Below are 19,527 nucleotides of genomic sequence, written 5' to 3' on the forward strand. Positions count from 1 at the left end.
TTGAGATGTCTAACTACTTCACGACTTTCTTCGAGAAAAGTAGGAGTGGGAGAATTATCCATCACAAATGGGATTGGATGATGTCAATGAATTCTCTTTATAAATCATCGGATTCGTCCAAATCCGTTTGTGAGGTATCCTTTCCGCCACATGGAACAAATTTTGAGCAGAATCTCTGACACCATTAGACACACTAGACACCAATGGACACACTGATCTTGATTGTAAATTCCAAAAACGGTCAGATATCTGAGAGCTTTGCCTCGAACTAAGCTTTAGTTTTTCTCCGCAAGAGGTGTTATAATCGCCCATTTATGCACAATATACGGCCCCTAACCTAATTTTAGAATAATAAATACGATTTATTAAAAATGTTACACATAACTTTATTTATTTCCTTTTTGTGCACAATGTCAATACAACAATGTTTCTAAAATAATTTGACACTGGCTGAAGAAAAATTCAATCGCTATAAATTGTATAGAACTGATTACCGAGGATTGAAAAAATTTCTTATCTTGAATATTCTTTGTATAATTACACTTGGATAAATAATTTAAGATAGGTACGCATAATGATATCTACTTTAAATAAATTTTAAAAGGCATTAACTATATATTAATTGCTCATATATCGTTCAAATTCCATGATTTTAATTTATATATGAAATAAAAGTCTTGAACTCATTGAAATTTGGAAGATACATTATTAGTAATTAAATATTTACTTTTCAGCATAAAAATTTTTGCAACAAAAGTATTTATGCAACATGAACACTTTGTATTCTTATATCAATTTTTTACGAGAATTAACGAGAATGATGAAACACAATTATAAGTACATACTTTTTTATACATTTGTACATTATGTATTTCATAAATTAAAAATATTAATGAACACAAGGGTTGAGTGGAAAGTTTTGCCAGTCTATAAATTTCACAATGTAGTCAAACAATCTTATAATGAAGGAGAGTACTACATAGATTGCAATTCTTGTTTACTGGCACATATGAAATTTTTAAAAATTTGTACTCCTACTTGGTTTTATGTGTGTTCTAAGGTAACTTATAAAAAGTACAAATTATTAATTGTTCCACTAAATGATTTAGGTACAAATGAAATACTTGTAAGCGAAATTGTTAGACATAATATAGAAAATTCACTTCAATGCACAATTGATAACTGTTTTTTGTGTAAGTACAAAATAAATATTTTGAAGAAATATTTGTTTATCTTTAAATAATAATTACATTTATTTAATTTCAGTGCCAATAAAGGATGATTGCATTAACTTTGCTGCAGAAGCAAAAATTTCTATGATATCAAATTCATATGAATGCACAAACGATTTAATTATTACTGTACTTGAAGATTATTTTTCTGAACCTCGATTTCTAAGAAAAAATGATTTATTTGCTATTAACGCAAAAGATCAGTTTTATCTACACAGTAATCCCTCATTGACTGTGATATATTTTAAAGTCAATTCCATTAAGATCAAAGAGAATGTGAATTCTACAGTAAAGAATGGTTGTTACATTTTGAGAGAGGAGACAACACTTATACAAGAATCAAATGTACATAGTTTTCTACCTCAAAGATATTTCTATCATGATACCAAAGAAAAATTTATGGAACTATATCCACCAAATTTTACAAAACTTCTAACACATTTAGAAAATTGTATTCTGCCATTTATCAAACGTGGTAAGATTTCGCATTTTAACTCTATATTGTTTCAGTTCTGACTACATAATAAGTTATAATTTTTTGTAGATATTCAATTACCCATAAAGCCAATATTTTTGATTAAGGGTTCATTAGGCTCTAATAAACACAAATTGATACAAACTGTGACAGAAAGGATTGGTTTAAATTTTCTCTATACGGACCTAGCAGAAGTTCAGGCTTTGACATCAGCACAAACAGAAGCTAAATTACGCATTGTATTGCATAATGCTGAACAATCCATACCATGTGTACTTTGTTTAAGTAACATAGAAGTGTTTGGAAAAAATTCTGAAGGGCAAAAAGATGAAAGAATTATATCTACTTTTGCAACAGAAGTAAATGCGCTGTACAATAAACATTTAAAATACCCAATTATCATAATAGCTACAACAAATGAATCCGAGATATCAGCAGAATTAAACAGAATGTTCATTGAAACAATTCAAATCGAGCATCTAAATCAGAATGAGAGAACAGATCTGATTTCGTGGTTGCTTGCCAAACGAAACTTAAATTACAAATCGAACCTGTTGAAAGTTGCAGGAATGTGTTCAGACTACAGATTCGCAGACTTGAATGCATTAATACTGCATGCAGTAAAATTTCATTACAAGCATAGGAATACTGATTTCAATCCATTGACACTGACTCAAGAGGACTTCGATAAAGCTTATGGTAATATTATAACAACATAAAAATGTGTAGTTACATTATTCACTATATAATCTTCTCATTATTTATTTAATAGAATATATGCAATCAATATACACTGACTGCAAGGGTGTGCCTCGTGTACCAAAAGTGCACTGGGAAGACATTGGCGGTTTAGGAGACCTCAAGCACGAAATTATGCGCCGTATTCAACTACCCCTCTTAAATGCTCTCGGTTTTGGTCAATCTGGGTTACTTTTATACGGACCACCTGGAACAGGAAAGACTCTTCTCGCTAAAGCCGTTGCAACCGAGTATCAGCTCCATTTTCTATCTGTTAAAGGTCCTGAGGTATTGAACATGTATGTTGGTCAAAGCGAGAAGAATATTAGACAGGGTAATATTGTTTTACAATATGTGCTAAGATTAGGTTTCATCTTGGGTTCTACGATCTAGTCTCACTAGCATTGGATTACTTTCTTGTAGTGTTCGAACGAGCAAGATCAGCGGCTCCGTGCATAATATTTTTCGATGAGCTGGATTCGTTGGCACCAAATCGTGGCCGCAGTGGCGATAGTGGAGGAGTGATGGATCGTGTTGTATCTCAACTACTTGCTGAAATGGATGGCCTTGATGGTTCCAACAACATCTTTATCATAGGGGCCACGAATAGGCCAGACCTCATAGACCCCGCTCTACTTAGACCCGGTCGATTCGACAAGTTGTTATACGTTGGCATTCATTCCGATCGCGATACCCAACTCAAAGTACTGGAAGCATTGACTCGTAAATTTAAATTGCGCGGAAACGGCGAAGAATTAGCACACCTGATAGATCATTTGCCTGCTCATACTACTGGGGCTGATTTGTATTCAGTCTGTTCCAATGCGTGGTTGAACGCCGCTCGTAAAGTATTGAGCAAACATGATACAAACAATTTGATGGAACAATCTGTTTCAAATAAGATTGGTTTAAATGAATCTATCACTGTGGGGTTGGAGGACTTTTTAGATGCTATTCGCGAATTGGTCCCATCTGTTAGTGAAGAGGAAGCGGAAAGATATAGAAGAATGCAAACAGAATTGTCTTCGTTATAGGAATTGAAACGTTGTATCAGAAACGTTCGCTTTACGAGGGTTGAACATCTTTCAATATTATAAACGACAGTCGATCTTTTTATTTCGGGAAATATGTAAAACAATTTTTTACAACGAACAGTTAAATCAAGGAAGGTATTATCTACACTCTATCCCTAGATATTGCACCAGAACGGTTACTCTTAGACGCTAGTGCGTGACGAAGAACAGCAGCAGTGCCGAATACCTAATTCCGAGGGCACGATCTTTGAACGGTTCCATTTTCCTACCTTATTAAAAATTCTGTTACAATATACACTGATCCGAAATATACAATGTAGAAAAATAGGATAGCTAAATCCACTGTGTACCTATACCGGGCATGAAATTCAGTAACAAACGAATAAAGGGTTTTTTTTACTGAACGCTGGTGGATTAATTGTTCTCATGCAAATTCATAGAAGTTGAAATGAAGAAATACATTTACTCTTTTCTTCTTTTTCTCTCTTTTCGAACATGGTCGTTTTTTCTAAATTTAACCCTTAGAATTGGTGCTCGGGTCCATTTAGAACCATCTAATACGTACGCTATTTACATTTTCCCAAATTTTGTGTCATATTATGAATCTTTATAATTGATTCTTACGATCAATGTACATTGGAGAAATTACGGTGAAAATGCGATTAAAAGATTTTATAAGTAAGGGTCTCTATAAACCCGAGGACCAGTAACCGTGAGGTGGACAGAAATATCCGTTTTCTGAGGGTTAAATAACTAAATCGTGTTTCATTAGATTTCTGCGATTCGTATGTGGAACAAGGCCATTAGAAGTGGTATATCTTACGAGCGCAGCCCTGTGACACGTGCCCTGATTTCTTTGTGCCAGGGATTCTCAACCGGATCACTAACGGGATCGTAGAAAGATAAAAGATAAATATATGTATACATATCCGCAAGATTATGGTCGGGCGTTAATCACGCGAGAGGGTCGAGAACCCCTGCTTTAAAACGATTCAATCGCGTATCAGAAGTGTAGCCACAGGCTCTCACGAATTATTCACGTCCCATAGGCGGCGGTCAATAACGTACCTTTGGTATGATCGCGAGATAAGATCGGTTCCGACTTACAATTGCTTCGATGTACGATCTGTGTATAACTTTCCTCAGTTACGCTTTGTCAGCTAACTTATCATTACACGAAAGAAAAGAATATGTGCGTCCCGCACACGTACACCAGAACGTTGCGACCGTTAATAATGCAACACATGATCGATACGACAAAAGCCACGTCATTCCGTGGGCTATGCCGTTGCAAACGTACACTAAAATGCGCCTCGTGAGAGAGAAAACTTTAAGAATTACGAGTATTTTTATTCTTGAATCATTCTAGAAATCATGTCCGTTTGATAACTCTGTAAAGTAAATCATCTTCCGTTGTTCGATTGTTAATCTGTTAACCGGTGATTTTTCGATTATCAATCATTTCTATTATCGAGATTGTACTGACTTAGTGAAACCTAATATAACAGATTACATGTGCGCAGTTTATATCGATACTTGATCGAATAAAATCTAGCAGTCGACGGTTAAATAAATAATCCACTGAAAGATTTTTCGATTAACAGATTAACATGGAGTCACCTACGAGTAAGCTCGCGACTCTACCAGTCTCATTTTAATCGAACTACAGAAAACGAAATTACTTTAAATACCCTTATTATTTTTTTGTTGTTTTCAAATTTTTCCTTCTAAAATGTGAAGATATACTAATTGTCGGGTCTCGTTTCTCTTGTATCGATAGATTTATTTAGTGCGTTCGAGGATAGCGGCGTACGTAAGTACATACGTACGCTAACATAAGTATCACATTCGATAAATACGCTAATCGCTGCGCGCGATGCAACAGAATAATTTGACGAAAATCACGTGCGAATTCAGTTCTACGAAGCACGTACACTTCAAATGATATTTCGCTTTCGAACAAAAATAACAGGTATTCCTCTTCTTAATTGATAAATCCGGTGAGAAACAAGAACTATAATCAACCTACGTAGATATTTTGGCCATTGTACGCTTACATGGATACATGCGACTCACTGTTTCACTGGAGGCAACGATAAAGGGCGAGGTCTTGGGCCCAAGGACCTTAGTTCTGATTCAGACTAGAAGAAAGGATCTTGTATTTGCGGACCCGCCAGGTCTGCCAATTGACTATGCGTCGCTACCTCCAAGCACAACTTGTTTTAAATATCGCTTTAAGTATACGAATGAAATACGTAATTAGTCTATATGCGAAAGATTGAAAGCTACGAGGGAACATGGTCGAGTGAAATCGCTCGGTCGACCGCGATTAAAATGAAATACTTTGTACTCGGCGGGCGTGAACTTTTTTCGTGAAGTTCAACGTATCATCACTCGTACTTACAATTAGTGTCTCATCGCGATTTTTTAAGCAGTCTTCTTTCTGTTTGTTTGTTTCTTCCTTTTTTGCATATGTTGGAGGAAGAGAGATACACTAGTACTTCTGAGCATCTTTCCCACAAAAAGTGTTCGGTAATGAGACTTAAAAGAACCACTGTTTAATCGCGTGCAAAAATAATTCACGCAGTTGATTTTCTAGAGACAAACTGTCGAAGACGCGCATCGCCCGACTAACTTGAAAGGGAATCTTTTTGTGTATCTTTGTTTCCGGGATGCGTATTGCTCTCACAGAACAAAAATTCCTGAGCTGTGGAAGTTGCTTTCCTTCCACGCTTCAGAGTGTATAAATTCTATATGCTCCTGTGCACACGGAAGGCCAGTTATGACCCCTCTGTGTTCGACCCTGAAACAAAAAGAAGATCAACTGATTAAGGTAGTACTTATGCATCTCCTTGGAGGATGGAGCTACTATCTGCTCTACTATGTCGAGTTTATCAACTATTTAGGCATTTGCTTCTACTAGATTGGTGCACGTGAACTGCCTTCTCTGACAATTTCAATATTCTACTTACTTTATAATTGCATTTCCGATTGAAGTGATTCAATTGCTTCGATCATGTTGTTCATGTTTACCAATCCAACAGTGCAAGAGACTACTACTGATTAATAAAATCATGGATAAAATGGATGTATCGCTGATCGTTTTAGGTTGACATGAATTGAAGGTGGTAAATCGCATGAGTTACTCGAGACAGGTTTTGTTGTTTGGTAGGTTTGCACTTTTACGCATACCTGGTCAAGACGATTTCGTGGCAAATTCGTGCAGTATGTCACAAGCCATTTCAAGATCGTTCCTAGTTATAACGAGCGCTCTAATCACGGCGCCTTGCGCGAATCCGAGAGCCGTCAGCTTGGAAATGTGTTCGACGTTGACGTTCTCGTATGCCGCGGATTCTGGCTTAGCAGAACCGGTGGGATCGTCCTTACCTCTCATTAGGGCGGACAATCGTGCCGTATTCGCTTCCAGATTAATGTTCCTCACGACGTGCTGTCTCGTACCGGGTATCACGATCGTGTTCTCGTAGTGATGATCCTGTCTATTGTGCTCTTTGCCGGACTTTGGAGGTCGCGGCACCGATAACGGCGGCGGAACTGGCGGCACGTTGTTGCTCGACGTCGTTTGACTCGACGTCGAAGACGCGCCGCTCGAACGACTAGGTTTTTCAGGTAATGTGGGTGGCTGTGGCTGTGTCACAGATATGTGATTCCCTTGCGATCGACGCACGTGACTTCTGCTAACCGGAAACGGAGCAGGAGGTATCGGTGGTGCTGGAGATGGCGATGACGCTCGGTGCAGCATGTCGTACCCTGCCTCGGAATTCACTGCAACGGAAATGTACATTAGCCAGAATTGTGAACGGTTGTTATTTACTTTTCTTCGTCAAATACTAACTATTGTTATTCAGTTGATTGTCAGCGCTAGAGTTGAACACCGCATTAACAGCTGACGACGGGGGCGGCGGTGCGTTTTCCTTCGGCACGGTTAAATGACGACTTCTTGAGTGACTATTCGGCGTGGGGGATGGTGACAATCGTCGTGGAGGTAGCGGGGGACTTGGCACGACCCTTCTCGCCGATACAGGTGAATTCGTAGGGCTAGAATCCTCGTCTTCGTCAGAGTCCTCACACATGGATCCGCAGTGGCCATTACAGAGGTCCATACTCTCCTAAAACAATGAGGACACCAGGAGATTGCATTAACCTTCAGTATTACTAAATAGAGGAAAGAGGCAGGTCTTGTTTCGTTCTAATTATTGAATACAGGATTTTCATATTTTTCTATTAAGTCCAAAATGAAACGAAAAACTAAAGGTTTCTCGATAACGATCCAAGAACTTCGATCATCGAACGCGTTTATACAGAGAAAAATTAAAAGAAAACCGGGGCAGGGTGTTGAGAATAAAATTGTTCTAGTTCGAGTATAGGCTCGTGGTACCCTGCACACGCGAGAATGTGTCGTATAATCGATAGCGAGCATAAGTACAAAGCGTGAAAGCGGATAGCCTGGTAATGCGTTTGTCCACTTACCTGCGTTCAGCAATGAAAGACCGCCGCATTATCCCCGTCGGCTTATGTACATTACCGATTAGTTTTCGATCATGCAGCGGGCAGAACAATGGACCCAGTAGATAAACGTTATGAAAATAAAGGTAAAAAACGATCATGCGAACAAGAATAACGATAACACCTTGGCTCGAATTTTTGTGTTGGGGGTTCCCTGTTAGCTGAAACAGTGATCCAAACATGGAGGAGGCGTAGAGCGAGGACTAATTAAACGTATGACGGAGATCGACGATGACATAGTTCCATTACAGACAAAGTATAAACGTATAAAGAGAAAAGAAAGAGAAAAGGAACGAAAGAGAGTCTTCTCGGTTTATCAAAGAATGTAGATTGAGCAGGAGAAAACGTACGCTATGGTTAAATGTTTACGAAATATTTATTTTAGACCCCTCTTGTTGCTGCTAGTCTACACACTCAGCGAACGGATCTTAAAAAGAAGTCGAATCGATCAGCAGTACTACTCATTGTACGCACAAGATACGTTAAACGACTACACGTGAACGCAGTGAACTGTTTATCATCCTTTCATCTCTGTTTCTGCTTTTTTCTTCGTTTCTCTGCCGCTGGATAGATATGCACGAATATGCTCTCGACAACTTGCCAATCTTAAGCGTACTACCAGAAAGAAAAGGAAAATCACAACTAGTACGATTTTTTTAGCTTCAGGCTCGTGTACGGCGTTCGCGCGCACAGAATCTAGAAGGTATGTATAATAAGAGAAAATGTACAGTAGAACCCCCATTCTACGAGCATTTTTGTCACACTGAAACCCTATTATTTTACCAAGGCATTGGCCTGCAATTTGAAACTAAACAAGCGAAACGCGGAATAAGAGGATAAAATCATTACATTAGTTCGATGGGTGAGCTGTGTCCATTGTGTATAAGCGCAATCATGTCTAGAAAGTAAACGCGTGCATTAAACATTCATTTTCGAGATAAAATTACGCTTGTACATAACAGACATGACTCGTGCATCAATGTAGTAAAGAACCCTCGTTAAAAATCCTACAAGCATAAACAGGATCAGCAAAACGATCTCGAATGGATTGACAAACGGAGAAGGTCTATCCTTGCACGATAAAATATACAATGAAGCATGAAAGACTATAATAGAGGATGCAAAAACATGGTAAAACGGTGGATCCTCTCGACGATCTGGACAATGGGGGTTCTGCCGTACGGAGATGTATCCACAGAATAGAAATTCGGCGTTTTATCAGCGCGATCGCTAATGAAAGATTCATTAAGATTGTTGCATTATGCATGAACGGAATAAATAATAAATAATCTAAGGTAAAGAAAATAATAAACATCTTTGCCCTAGTAAAGATACCGCATTGTTGTTACATTATTCCTATCGCCAACAGGTACGTAATTAATTCTAACAGAATACAAAAATGAAAATCAGAAAAACAACAAACGGGTTGCATGCCCGTCCGTCTATAAGCTATACTCAGTTGCTCGATATAAGCTACGCTACTTCCGGCGGAAGAGAACTACGCTTTTATCTATCTCTTTTTTCCAAGAGTACTATAAAGACCACCTTTTCCATTCGTTTTTCTATGCCTTTACCATTGCTTACACAGAATACTGATAAAGTACCAATTAACCGGAGGGATTCTGCTATCAAAATGCAGAAAGACACTATCAAAATTAAAAGAAGCATCAACCCCTTCGCAGTCAATCGAAATAACGTAAAACAATGATCGAGCCAACACTGTACTTTTGACAACGAAATATTTACTGGATTCCGATATCGTACTGTTTGCAGAAAGTAAACCGAACCGTTTACTTCAACCAAAGATAGTGAAACAAAAATAAAAACTAAAGCAGAAAATACTGTATGCAACGATAATCTTCAGCCAAGCGTACAGATATCCAATAAGCAAAGCTTCCCAAGTGTTGCACCGACTTCTTCATGGGCAGATAGCAAAGCTTCATTAAAAATAAAAATGTTCTGAATTGATTGCGAGAAACTAACTAGGAATTTCCATTGTCTCAAATTGCACTTATTACACTTATTACGCATAAGTGCATAAAATATGCAGTAGTTTCCTGAGTAATTTCTTTTTCTTAGCTATAATAGAACTATAGATCTATTTAACATTTTTTCAAAAAAAAATTTCTTGTTTCGGTAACTGTAAAATAAAAAATCTGAAATGTTTTATAAAAGAATCAAGAAGTCGAAGCGACACTTTTGGATTTAATGTGTCCCACTCGTGGACTGTGAAAGGGTTGACCTAACGTTACAAGTTTCCCTAAGTCCGGCGAAATAGTGTGTCACTGTATATGTATGTAAACAAAAACTTCACTAACTTCAACAGTCGTATATGTATATTGCAGGGGAGCCGCAGCTGCCAGCTATACACAATTGGCACATGCATGCAAAATGTCGGCTCGTTTCGTAACTGATAGCGTACGGAAGAGGACTTTTCCTCTTGTTGTACACGAAAACAAAAACGGATAAACCGTAGTAGTGATGATCGCGGATTTTGCGAATTGACGTAACTACAATGTTATTTCTAAACATTATCTCCATCGCGAAAAACAATATAGGTTTGCCTTTAAATAAATTGTACGCAGCGGCCGCGATCAATGGTACGCTAAACGACATCTATAGCGTTCTTGACACTAGAAAGCATGAATCATAAATGCAAACGAGAACAAGTGAGGTATAACGCTAAAGCCCTGAACGATCTAATGCAAGAAAGCAACCTACCTTAGGGTCTCCATTATTGCCAAGTCATTTATTTATTTTCTCTCTCTTTCTCTCTCTGTATTGACAACACGACTGATCTCTTTCGAAAAAAAAAAAATAAAAACATAAAGAAACAAAAACGTGTTAGTATAAACGAACACGTGTGCGCCTGTGCGTGAATTGCAAAAAACGTATTCCCGTGAATTATTCCGTTTTATCAAGCCGTTCTCTGTGAGTTCTTCTATGTACATAACAAACAAATAAAAGACGAAGAAATAAAAATAGCAGAATAATGAAAAAAGAAAATATGATTCGGACAAAGTTTACATAGAGACGAGAAAGTTGGTCCCTTTTTACATTATTCGCTTTTCAAACAGTTACTCGTACGACCACTGTCGGTGCTGCTTTTTGCTTTAGATTTAAAGGTTTACGTACCCCGCGAAAGGTAACGCTTCTGTGTCGATGATTATATCTCCTATAAATGATATGACAATGACACGGTCGTAGAAAATTCGAGATCTCGCGTGAAATACGTCAGGCATTCGTCAAAAAATATGAGGCGTGTTGCTGGGAGAAGTTGTTATACATAGAGCACATTTAGTGTAATGAGGGGTAGATGCTACTCCTAGTCGGATACCTCGGTGTCCGGGTCAAGATCCCGTGTCGGGGTTGACGCGTTACTAGCGGACGCCGAATGTGTTCCTGGTCGATGTGTTCTTCGAGGATCGAACGGATCAATGACTATCTGTTCGGTTCCCTTTATTTCAGCTCGGCAAAAAGGGCAACCTTGCCCTTCAGAGTCCTGTAAACCCGAACAAGACATATTTATATCTTCCTCATTTAACAAAACTTCAATTATTCTTTTGCTACATATTGATTCCAAAAGAAATTGATACCTAAATGTACAGATTCTTTATATTTCCTTATGTATCAGAGACACCTGCTTAAAGTTAGAAGTTCAAACATGTTGGATATTTTTTATTTTTTAATAGAGTTAATGTAATTAATTTCTATACCTGCCAAGCTGTTAAACATGGAGTGCAAAGCAGATGTCCACAGGGTTCTATCCTAACGTCCTTGTCATTCTCTGCACAAATTTTACACAATTGGAATGTGCTACCCATTTCACAGTATAGTTCATATTGCTCTGCAGTGACTTTTATGTGTTCCTCTGGTGTAGGTTGCACTGCCCATGTTAGATCTGGATTCACGTTGTGACCATCAGGATATAAGTAACTGAAATTGATGATTTGATCATTAGAAATTAATTATAATTCCACTATAATAAGGTAAAAATGTGGAGAACTCACAAGCCTTCCCGATATCCATCAAGTAATGCTTGACATAAACTTTTATTGTGAGGTATAGTTTGAAGGATGTCCCCATCAGATGTGACATAACCAATAGCCCACTGTCCTAGCCTTGTGCAACTTAATCGGAACACATAACTCCCAGGTCTACAATACTTTTGTAAACGTGCCTTCACTTCATCATAGGTAAGGAAAGCTACGTATCCAGGATGAGTCACAGCCAAAATTTGCCAGTTACGTAGAAGTGTAGACCATGGTTGAAATAACCTACAAGAATTGAAACAATATTAGCATTGTTTTGCTTGTTATCTCACAAACGATAATTAATTCTCATGGTTGAGAACTTACCTTGTAAATACATCAAACTCAAAGTTGGAGATATAATCATTGCACGTAAGGTCTATCGTAGATTTCAGTGCCATGGCTTGTAGTACAGAACTAATGGGATGAACCTCGTTCAATTTATCCCTGAATACTTTCCATGGAACTAGTGTACTAAAAATAAATAAAAAAAATTGTTTGTTAATGACTTGTTAAAAAATATTGAAGAACGAGACAATTATCATAGAATTAACATTTTTTTAAAATTCCTACATACTTCTATGATAAAAATATTGTTTTCTTAGCTCAAATAGCGAGACCGTAATTTACGGTGGAAATAGCGAAGAGGTTGACCCAATTTGGAGCAACATTTAAAAAGTTCCAGCCCAGTCATTTTGTGGAAAAAAGAGAAAAGAAAATCATGCAAATATTCTTTGGGGCACGTATAACAAATGCCATACTACAAATTTTTCGTTAAGGTTCATTCTCTTAGGAGAAGAAATACCAAAACATTGGAATTCAGAGTTGCTTAACCCCAAAAGTAATACCTAGAAAAGATTTAAGAAAGTCATCATCTCGACGTGACTAATGGAAAATTAAGATGGATGAAACATGAAAGTCATTTTCTACTGTATCGAACCCACTGTTTCATCATATATTTATACCGGCATATATAGCGGTATACGCCGTAGACGGTAGACGCAGTAGTTTCGCGGCCGGTTCATCAGTACGAAAGCAGACTTGACACAGAACGGTCCACGGCTACACCTGTGCGAAATTCGTCAGCGTATTTTTGGTAAGTTTCGTGTAATTCATCATTAAAACGTATCGTTCGTCATCATAAACTCACCATCAATGCTTACATCGTATACGCAGAAATAATAGTGATTTAAATCCTATATAATACCGCAAAACCGTTCTACATTTTACCTAATACGATGCAACGATCTCCTCGTGTCTCGCGCAGCAAACGGTAGATGGCAATCGATCGCTTTGAGCGCAACATTTGAACGTTGCAAGTAAAGTAAATTTTTGAAAAACTGCCACACCGCTAGAATTATTTTCACATGTTTTTGTAGTTTCGAATTCTTTCGTGTCAATGTCATATTAAGGACAAAACTTAGATTTTTACGATCTTATCTCCATCCGGGTATAGATTGTGGGTGACGAAACGGTCGACACCTTTTCAATTTTATCGTTAATCCATAGTATATCGATCTTCAATATTTGCTGAGTCGTAAGTACATAGATCCGCGAATGCTATTACACAATTCGTAATGACTGATTTTAATAAATACACGTTTAGAGTAAACAAAAGTGCTAATTTCTTTTTATTACTTTTATTTTGAGTAGTTAAATATAACTTCCAAAGGTATACACGAAAAACTTATTTTATAGAATATCTTAATAATTTATGGAGAAAAACAAAAATCGAATACTTTTTAACACTCTGCGTATTTGTAGATTTTAACGTTACAATCTTTGACTTTTTGGACCCTGCGTGCGAAATAGTTACACAGTACAGTTTTGTGTACATATACCACAGTGTTTGCACTGACAGTTTCAGGAACATCGTCGTGCACATACTGCGTACTTCACGACGAAGACATGCATTTTATAAAATTGGTGCTGCCGATGGGTTTTACTCAAGTTATCCGAAATTTTGCAGGCACGTAATTCGATAAGTTTGACAGCTGACCTTTACCCCATCATCCTGTGATCCTCTTACAGTGCGAACAAAATAACGGTAGATCTTTGTTCCGAGGATAAAATTTTATGAAGACTTGACCTTTGCATGGATCGTGTTTGAGGAATTTTATTCTTACTTGTTGCATGACGCCAATATCTTTTACAAAGACGGATTCTCACACAACAAATGAAAACATTCAAACAACATATTCAATTCCATATTTATACACTGTAATTGGAAGAAGTGCGTATTGCACAGAAATTTGTTTTTCCTTCCACTATCTTTAACAAGTTGCAATAAATAAAATAGTATCTGTAAATTTTTCCAACGTTTTAACACGTTCGCGGCCAACAATTAGACACTAAAATCCCCACATAATTAAAGCAATGTAATTAATTAAAATAAAACTAAAAAGATCACATTTATCATAGGGGATAACAGTAGAACTCTTTCGCATTCGAAAAATCATAGTCGAATTCATTTTGCTCGAATATATAGCAATAAAAATAAATTTTCAGAATTGGTCAGAAATTAGTGTCACCCAGATATGGGTGACGCGGCAACGAACGTGTTAACTATTGTATATTTTACATGTCCATTTTTATCGTAAATATATAAAGATCCGTAGTCTAGTAATCAGGTTACGCATTCTACACTTTCTTAGACCGAGAGCTTATTTAATGAAAGAAAATATTTGCAGAACCGTGCGGTGGTAAAAACGTCAATTAGAGCAGCTTTAAGATCGATCAACCAATTAATTAGACACGCAAAGTCTTGAAGATCTCATTAGAATCCATCCAATAAATTATTTAACACCACCTGACCGTTGTCATGTCTACACCACTTCATTCACCAGGCAATTGTCAACCAGTGTCACGTGAACATGACTTGGATTTTCTCTTGTCTATGATATCAAAGTCGAACGAATTAATTAAAAAATAAATGTCCTAACTTATATCTGGAACAACAACCACTTTTGTTAGCACTCTGACAAAAAGTTCATTTACCTATGTAGATATAAATGAAATTGAGAAACGCAGACTGTAAATGCTAGACTCGAGTAGGATGAGCGTTGCCGTGTCTAATAATAAATATTTTTCATTTCTGCTTTTTATCACTTTGTTAATGCTGTCTTTATATTTTTTTTCATTACACTGAGATAAAGAAGTATTTATACACACACTTTATCCGAACCAACAACAGCATTATTTCCAGCGCATCTATCAGGTAATTCCACGTTAACATTTTGCGCATGAAGCGTCATCGAGATTTAAAATAATACATTGAAATTTAGAACAACAAATTTCAACATACATATTTATGTATGCAGCCAGGGGGCAAACATTTCTAAGTAGTGCGCTGGAATTAATGTGTCGTCATTTCATTGTTTCTATTGCAACAATAGTTTCTAATCACATCGATCGATTTCAGTTGCAGCAGTAATCATGAGCGGAAACCAGAACTACAAGGAGGCGAAATCTGTTTACGATTTCACCGCAAAGTCCATCAAAGGAGAAGAAGTTCCTTTAGTAAAGTAAGATCATTTTTGTTAAAATTATTGTTAACGATTAACAAAAGATACATTAAAAATAATATATTCACAGTTACAAAGATCACGTGTGCTTGATCGTAAATGTGGCGTCGAAATGCGGTTTAACAGCAACGAACTACAAAGAATTGAATGAGCTGTACGACGAGTATGGCGAAACTAAAGGTAAAATTTGCTCATTCGAATGGTAACGACAAAACTAGACGTAGATCATTGAATCAATGCGTTTGCAGGCCTACGGATTTTGGCCTTCCCTTGCAACCAGTTTAATGGACAGGAGCCAGGAGGCAGCGAAGAAATATGCAGCTTCGCCGACCGACAAAAGGTATTGACATATTTTCGTGCACATTATTCGATTACGCATACAGAACGATTAATGAAAATTGCGATACGAAAGTCGCTCGCGAGAGGAGTAAAGTTGAAAATGAGAGTACACGAGTTATCGGAAATTATTCTATCTAGGTAAAGTTCGACCTATTCGAAAAGATCGACGTGAATGGCGATGACGCACATCCGCTGTGGAAATATTTGAAGAAGGAGCAAGGAGGAATTTTGGGCAACTTTATCAAGTGGAACTTCACGAAATTCATCGTGGACAAGGAAGGCAAAGTGGTAGAGAGACACGGTCCCAATGTGGACCCCAGCAAGCTGAAAGAAAATCTTGAAAAGTATTTCTAATTCTGTTAACATATATTTTTTAAGTTTTCGTCGTCTTTACACTCGCTAATTAACAAAATTTCGTAAACATGTAAATTATTCACTTGCTTCCGTCTCTTACACCAAGATTTCACATTTAGATACGTAGTTTTCAAGCTTCCATCCTGTTTTCATTACGGAACTGGAAAATGTATCGTGCTTCACACTAGTTCGCTAAAGAACTTTCTGTATAAATATAAACTTTCGATGTATCTCCTTACGTGTACACCTGAATAAAAAATTGCAGCATCTGCAATTTGTAAAACTATTGCTAACTCTTAAACAATACAATACTTTCGTGTCTTTTGTGGTGACAATTTAGGTGTTCCTTTATATTATCGTCCTAATGAAACAGTGGCGAGCCTCGCCTCGACTGAAAGAAGGTTCGCGCTACTTGCGGGCGATATTTCTTACTAATGACTAAACCAGAGAGGTTCGGTCTCGAGGGTGTTGAAGGGATCGTCGAACAATTAAATTGACTCGCTCGAAAGGCACTAATGACACTAGAAATAGATCCGGTCACGAACAAACATAAACGGAGGTGACGTACTGTCAAAGTACGCAAGGCACTCGGCCGCTGACCATAAACGAGAACAATGGACAGTGCGTCGAGGAAAGTTATCAGCGCTTTTAACGTATCATCGTATTTCTTTTCCTTGACGGATGACGGTGACACTGTAGACGCAATATCCGGAATGTAGGTGAATCACCCCTTCCGCAGACAAGTTCCTCCAGTGTCCGGTATGCCATATATTTGGTCACCTGTTGGCTTGTCTGTCGGAGCAATTTCAATTAATCCAGATGTTCGCAACAGAATTCTGTAGCGGACCTTGGTCTCAGCACAGATCTCGCTTCGCCAAAGGGTCAACAACATCCTTTGACGCTTTAACCATCGTTACCAAGGCAAAGAAGCTCGTGAAACTTTAATTACGTCATTAATTGGCATTTAAAGGCAACGACGTCTTATCAAGTTACTCGTAAAAGCGATAATTGACACGCTGACTTTATGTAGTTATAAGAAGCGACTTTTGTTACTGCAACAAATTTAATCGAGTTTAAGGGTGGAAGCTTCAATGAGGTCGTCAACACATTCCGATGGGTCGCTGTCATGTATTAGTGGCTTCGGAAAGAAGCCACACTACATTTCCGGTTTTCGATAAATTGTCGACACTTCGACTTTTATGATAGACTGAAAATTTCCTGGAACTATAGTTCCTTAAATTAGAAATGTTGGATAACTTCAAAACTCTTGCAAATAGTTAGACAATGTTCGTCTCGACTTTTCGAGAAGTTATCATTCAAAGTATTCGTTTTAACAATTGTTAAAAGGAGAGTTAGTTGACTGTTAGCTATTACAATGAATGAAATCAATATTTTCACAAAAAAACAAACGATGATAGTAACAGAAGTGCATCCTGAAGGCACTCTGTACGAGAATAAATTTTATATACTACGTTGGATTGTAAAAACGAATACTTGGAGATGTCTGTTATTTCAGCATTGAATAAATTCTTTCATTGCTCCTCAGCATTAATACGAATCGCGTGCAATAAGAGCAACTAGTCCAGGAAAAGTGGACTCATAGAAAGTTAGTAAACCCCCGAAATGGACCAAGCAATCGACCGCTTTCCGAGTCTCTCGAGATGTGGATAATATTTGAATTCGAGATAAAGCGACAATTGAGGGTCGCGAACGAATTTGCACATCGAATAATATATTCGAGGAGCACCTCCGGCGACCGGGTCAACGATTGAGGATTCTGCGAGGGGCGGGCATCCATGTCTTCGTCCCGGTTGGTTCGCGGAACTTTTCCCCAAGCGAAGTTTCCAGAACTTTGGCCCGATTGGAAAAAAATATCGGAGCGGTACCGTGACCCAGTAGGACGGATCTAGTCGGTTCTCCGTCGGAAAAATGGGTCGATGTGTCCCAGGCACGCTCAGGCTACGCGATGATATAATTACAGGGCATCCGCGCGAGTCCCGTGCGAGCGGGTCAAGGATGAACGTGGAACACTCGACACGCCGGGCCAGGTCGGACCGCATCACGCGAAATACTTTTCTTTCCTCAACATATTCCCTGTTTGAAATTCATATTTCGAAGAAAGTAGGCGACTCTGCTCGGTTCGTAGCCGAGCAACGGGATGCAGAAGGTGGGAGATGCAGAGGATGGAGGGGGCGAAGACTAGCGATTCGCCGAGGCGCGTGTCCTTCCTGAATTTCAATCCTGAGCCGCTTTACGTCACCGTTAAACTGGGTCGCGTCCTCTATTGCAGGAGTACCCCCGTGTGTCTCGGAATCCAATGCTCCGAATGCGATACATGCACAAGGCTCACCGACGCGGCGCGTTCGAAGAGGTCACGGGACTGGGGCGACGTAAAATCGAAAGAAAATCGTGTTATCCTGTGTTTGACGCGTGTCCTTCTTTCAGCTGGGACTTCCAAGCTCCGGTAATCTTACAACCGGTGCACTCTTTGCTCGGAATCTTGTTTAGAACCGCCATCCATTTCCTTGGATCGATTCCAAATTGTCGAGGATCGCTTCATGGCTACCCTTAACTCGCGAGGATGGGGTGGAGCTTTTTGAAACACAATTTATGTTGTGGCTATCTGCTGCATTAAGAACTTATTAAGGTTAAGAGCGCGATCTAGGCGAACGACTTCGCCGAACTCGATAAAATTAATCCCGCGGGTAAGTAGACACTGTAATTAGAACAATTGGCGAAACGGAGATATCAGAGAGTTAATAAAACGTTTGAAATCAATGATAATGCGATTGTATTCGTTGCCAATAAAACTTTGTGTAATGCTTGCTTCATTAGCTCAGGATCTTAGTCCCAGTTTCTGAAGAATACGTTGCCCTTGATGAGCGAAGAAAGAATCGGAGTAGTCAGTGTCAACCTCGACAATCAAGGGTTAAGGTTTGCTTTCGATGAAAGTAAAACTTCAGGCTAAACAATCTCATCCTACAGTTTCGAATTACGCTCGCGGGAAGAACACACCTCGTTCTCGCTTCTAGAACGTCACACTACTATATATGTAGAAATATAATGGCTACACGTATATTATATATATATGTATACGTATACAGTGCGTGGTTAATGTACAAAACGAAGCTGAGAGATACTAACGCTATAATTAGTCGTCCTTGCTTGCCGACTGATCCGAGGCTCGCCTCCATTCATAGATCCGCCGCTTTTCCAACGCACCGGCGCGACGCGACGCGATGCTGTCTTCCATATGACCACCAGTCTGCCACTCTA

The 19,527-nt window shown here is 38.4% G+C and overlaps 3 protein-coding genes across 7 annotated transcripts in view; 2 read left to right on the forward strand and 1 right to left on the reverse strand.

Moving 5' to 3' along the window:
* Window positions 1-3,883, forward strand: Pex6 (peroxisomal biogenesis factor 6). 3 transcript variants are annotated; one of them, XM_078192646.1, is made up of 6 exons: window positions 1-565; window positions 735-1,193; window positions 1,267-1,707; window positions 1,777-2,406; window positions 2,480-2,779; window positions 2,869-3,883. In XM_078192646.1, exons 2-6 carry the CDS (start codon window positions 770-772, stop codon window positions 3,477-3,479), a joined length of 2,406 nt encoding a protein of 801 aa, XP_078048772.1. In that variant the 5' UTR covers window positions 1-565; window positions 735-769; the 3' UTR covers window positions 3,480-3,883. The 3 variants fall into 3 exon arrangements, with proteins under 3 accessions (XP_078048772.1, XP_078048774.1, XP_078048773.1); XM_078192648.1 differs by lacking the exon at window positions 735-1,193 and having other exon boundaries at window positions 3-565; XM_078192647.1 differs by lacking the exon at window positions 1-565 and having other exon boundaries at window positions 959-1,060.
* Cbl (E3 ubiquitin-protein ligase CBL) overlaps window positions 3,537-19,527 on the reverse strand; it is a 26,654-nt gene continuing 10,663 nt past the window's right edge. The window contains exons 2-8 of one of the 2 annotated variants that reach the window (XM_078192650.1): window positions 12,362-12,508; window positions 12,014-12,280; window positions 11,720-11,939; window positions 11,341-11,505; window positions 7,333-7,606; window positions 6,867-7,262; window positions 3,537-6,282 (exon numbers count right to left, since the gene is read on the reverse strand). In XM_078192650.1, the coding sequence (XP_078048776.1) occupies window positions 6,260-6,282; window positions 6,867-7,262; window positions 7,333-7,606; window positions 11,341-11,505; window positions 11,720-11,939; window positions 12,014-12,280; window positions 12,362-12,508 (1,492 nt within the window). In that variant the 3' untranslated portion in view covers window positions 3,537-6,259. Of the gene's footprint in view, window positions 6,283-6,671; window positions 7,263-7,332; window positions 7,607-11,340; window positions 11,506-11,719; window positions 11,940-12,013; window positions 12,281-12,361; window positions 12,509-19,527 lie in introns of both variants that reach the window. The other variant, XM_078192649.1, reaches the window with a different exon arrangement.
* Window positions 12,993-16,586, forward strand: Gtpx1 (glutathione peroxidase-like 1). 2 transcript variants are annotated; one of them, XM_078192663.1, is made up of 6 exons: window positions 13,018-13,130; window positions 13,896-14,003; window positions 15,456-15,558; window positions 15,629-15,738; window positions 15,807-15,898; window positions 16,036-16,586. In XM_078192663.1, the coding sequence occupies exons 2-6, from the start codon at window positions 13,943-13,945 to the stop codon at window positions 16,249-16,251; spliced, it is 582 nt and encodes a 193-aa protein (XP_078048789.1). In that variant the 5' UTR covers window positions 13,018-13,130; window positions 13,896-13,942; the 3' UTR covers window positions 16,252-16,586. The 2 variants fall into 2 exon arrangements, with proteins under 2 accessions (XP_078048790.1, XP_078048789.1); XM_078192664.1 differs by lacking the exon at window positions 13,896-14,003 and having other exon boundaries at window positions 12,993-13,130.

This window comes from Augochlora pura, chromosome 10, assembly GCF_028453695.1.
Source record: "Augochlora pura isolate Apur16 chromosome 10, APUR_v2.2.1, whole genome shotgun sequence".
NCBI classification, from domain to species: domain Eukaryota; kingdom Metazoa; phylum Arthropoda; class Insecta; order Hymenoptera; family Halictidae; genus Augochlora; species Augochlora pura.

What these genes read in the sequence shown, in the direction of transcription:
- Gtpx1 (XM_078192663.1), top strand. Translation starts at nt 13,943, where the DNA reads ATGCATTTTATAAAATTGGTGCTGCCGATGGGTTTTACTCAAGTTATC. An exon ending in CGAGTATGGCGAAACTAAAG is followed by an intron (nt 15,739 to 15,806) that starts GTAAAATTTGCT and finishes ATGCGTTTGCAG; the next exon opens with GCCTACGGATTTTGGCCTTC. An exon ending in GCTTCGCCGACCGACAAAAG is followed by an intron (nt 15,899 to 16,035) that starts GTATTGACATAT and finishes TATTCTATCTAG; the next exon opens with GTAAAGTTCGACCTATTCGA.
- Pex6 (XM_078192646.1), top strand. Translation starts at nt 770, where the DNA reads ATGAACACTTTGTATTCTTATATCAATTTTTTACGAGAATTAACGAGA. An exon ending in AATTGATAACTGTTTTTTGT is followed by an intron (nt 1,194 to 1,266) that starts GTAAGTACAAAA and finishes ATTTAATTTCAG; the next exon opens with TGCCAATAAAGGATGATTGC. An exon ending in GGACTTCGATAAAGCTTATG is followed by an intron (nt 2,407 to 2,479) that starts GTAATATTATAA and finishes TTTATTTAATAG; the next exon opens with AATATATGCAATCAATATAC.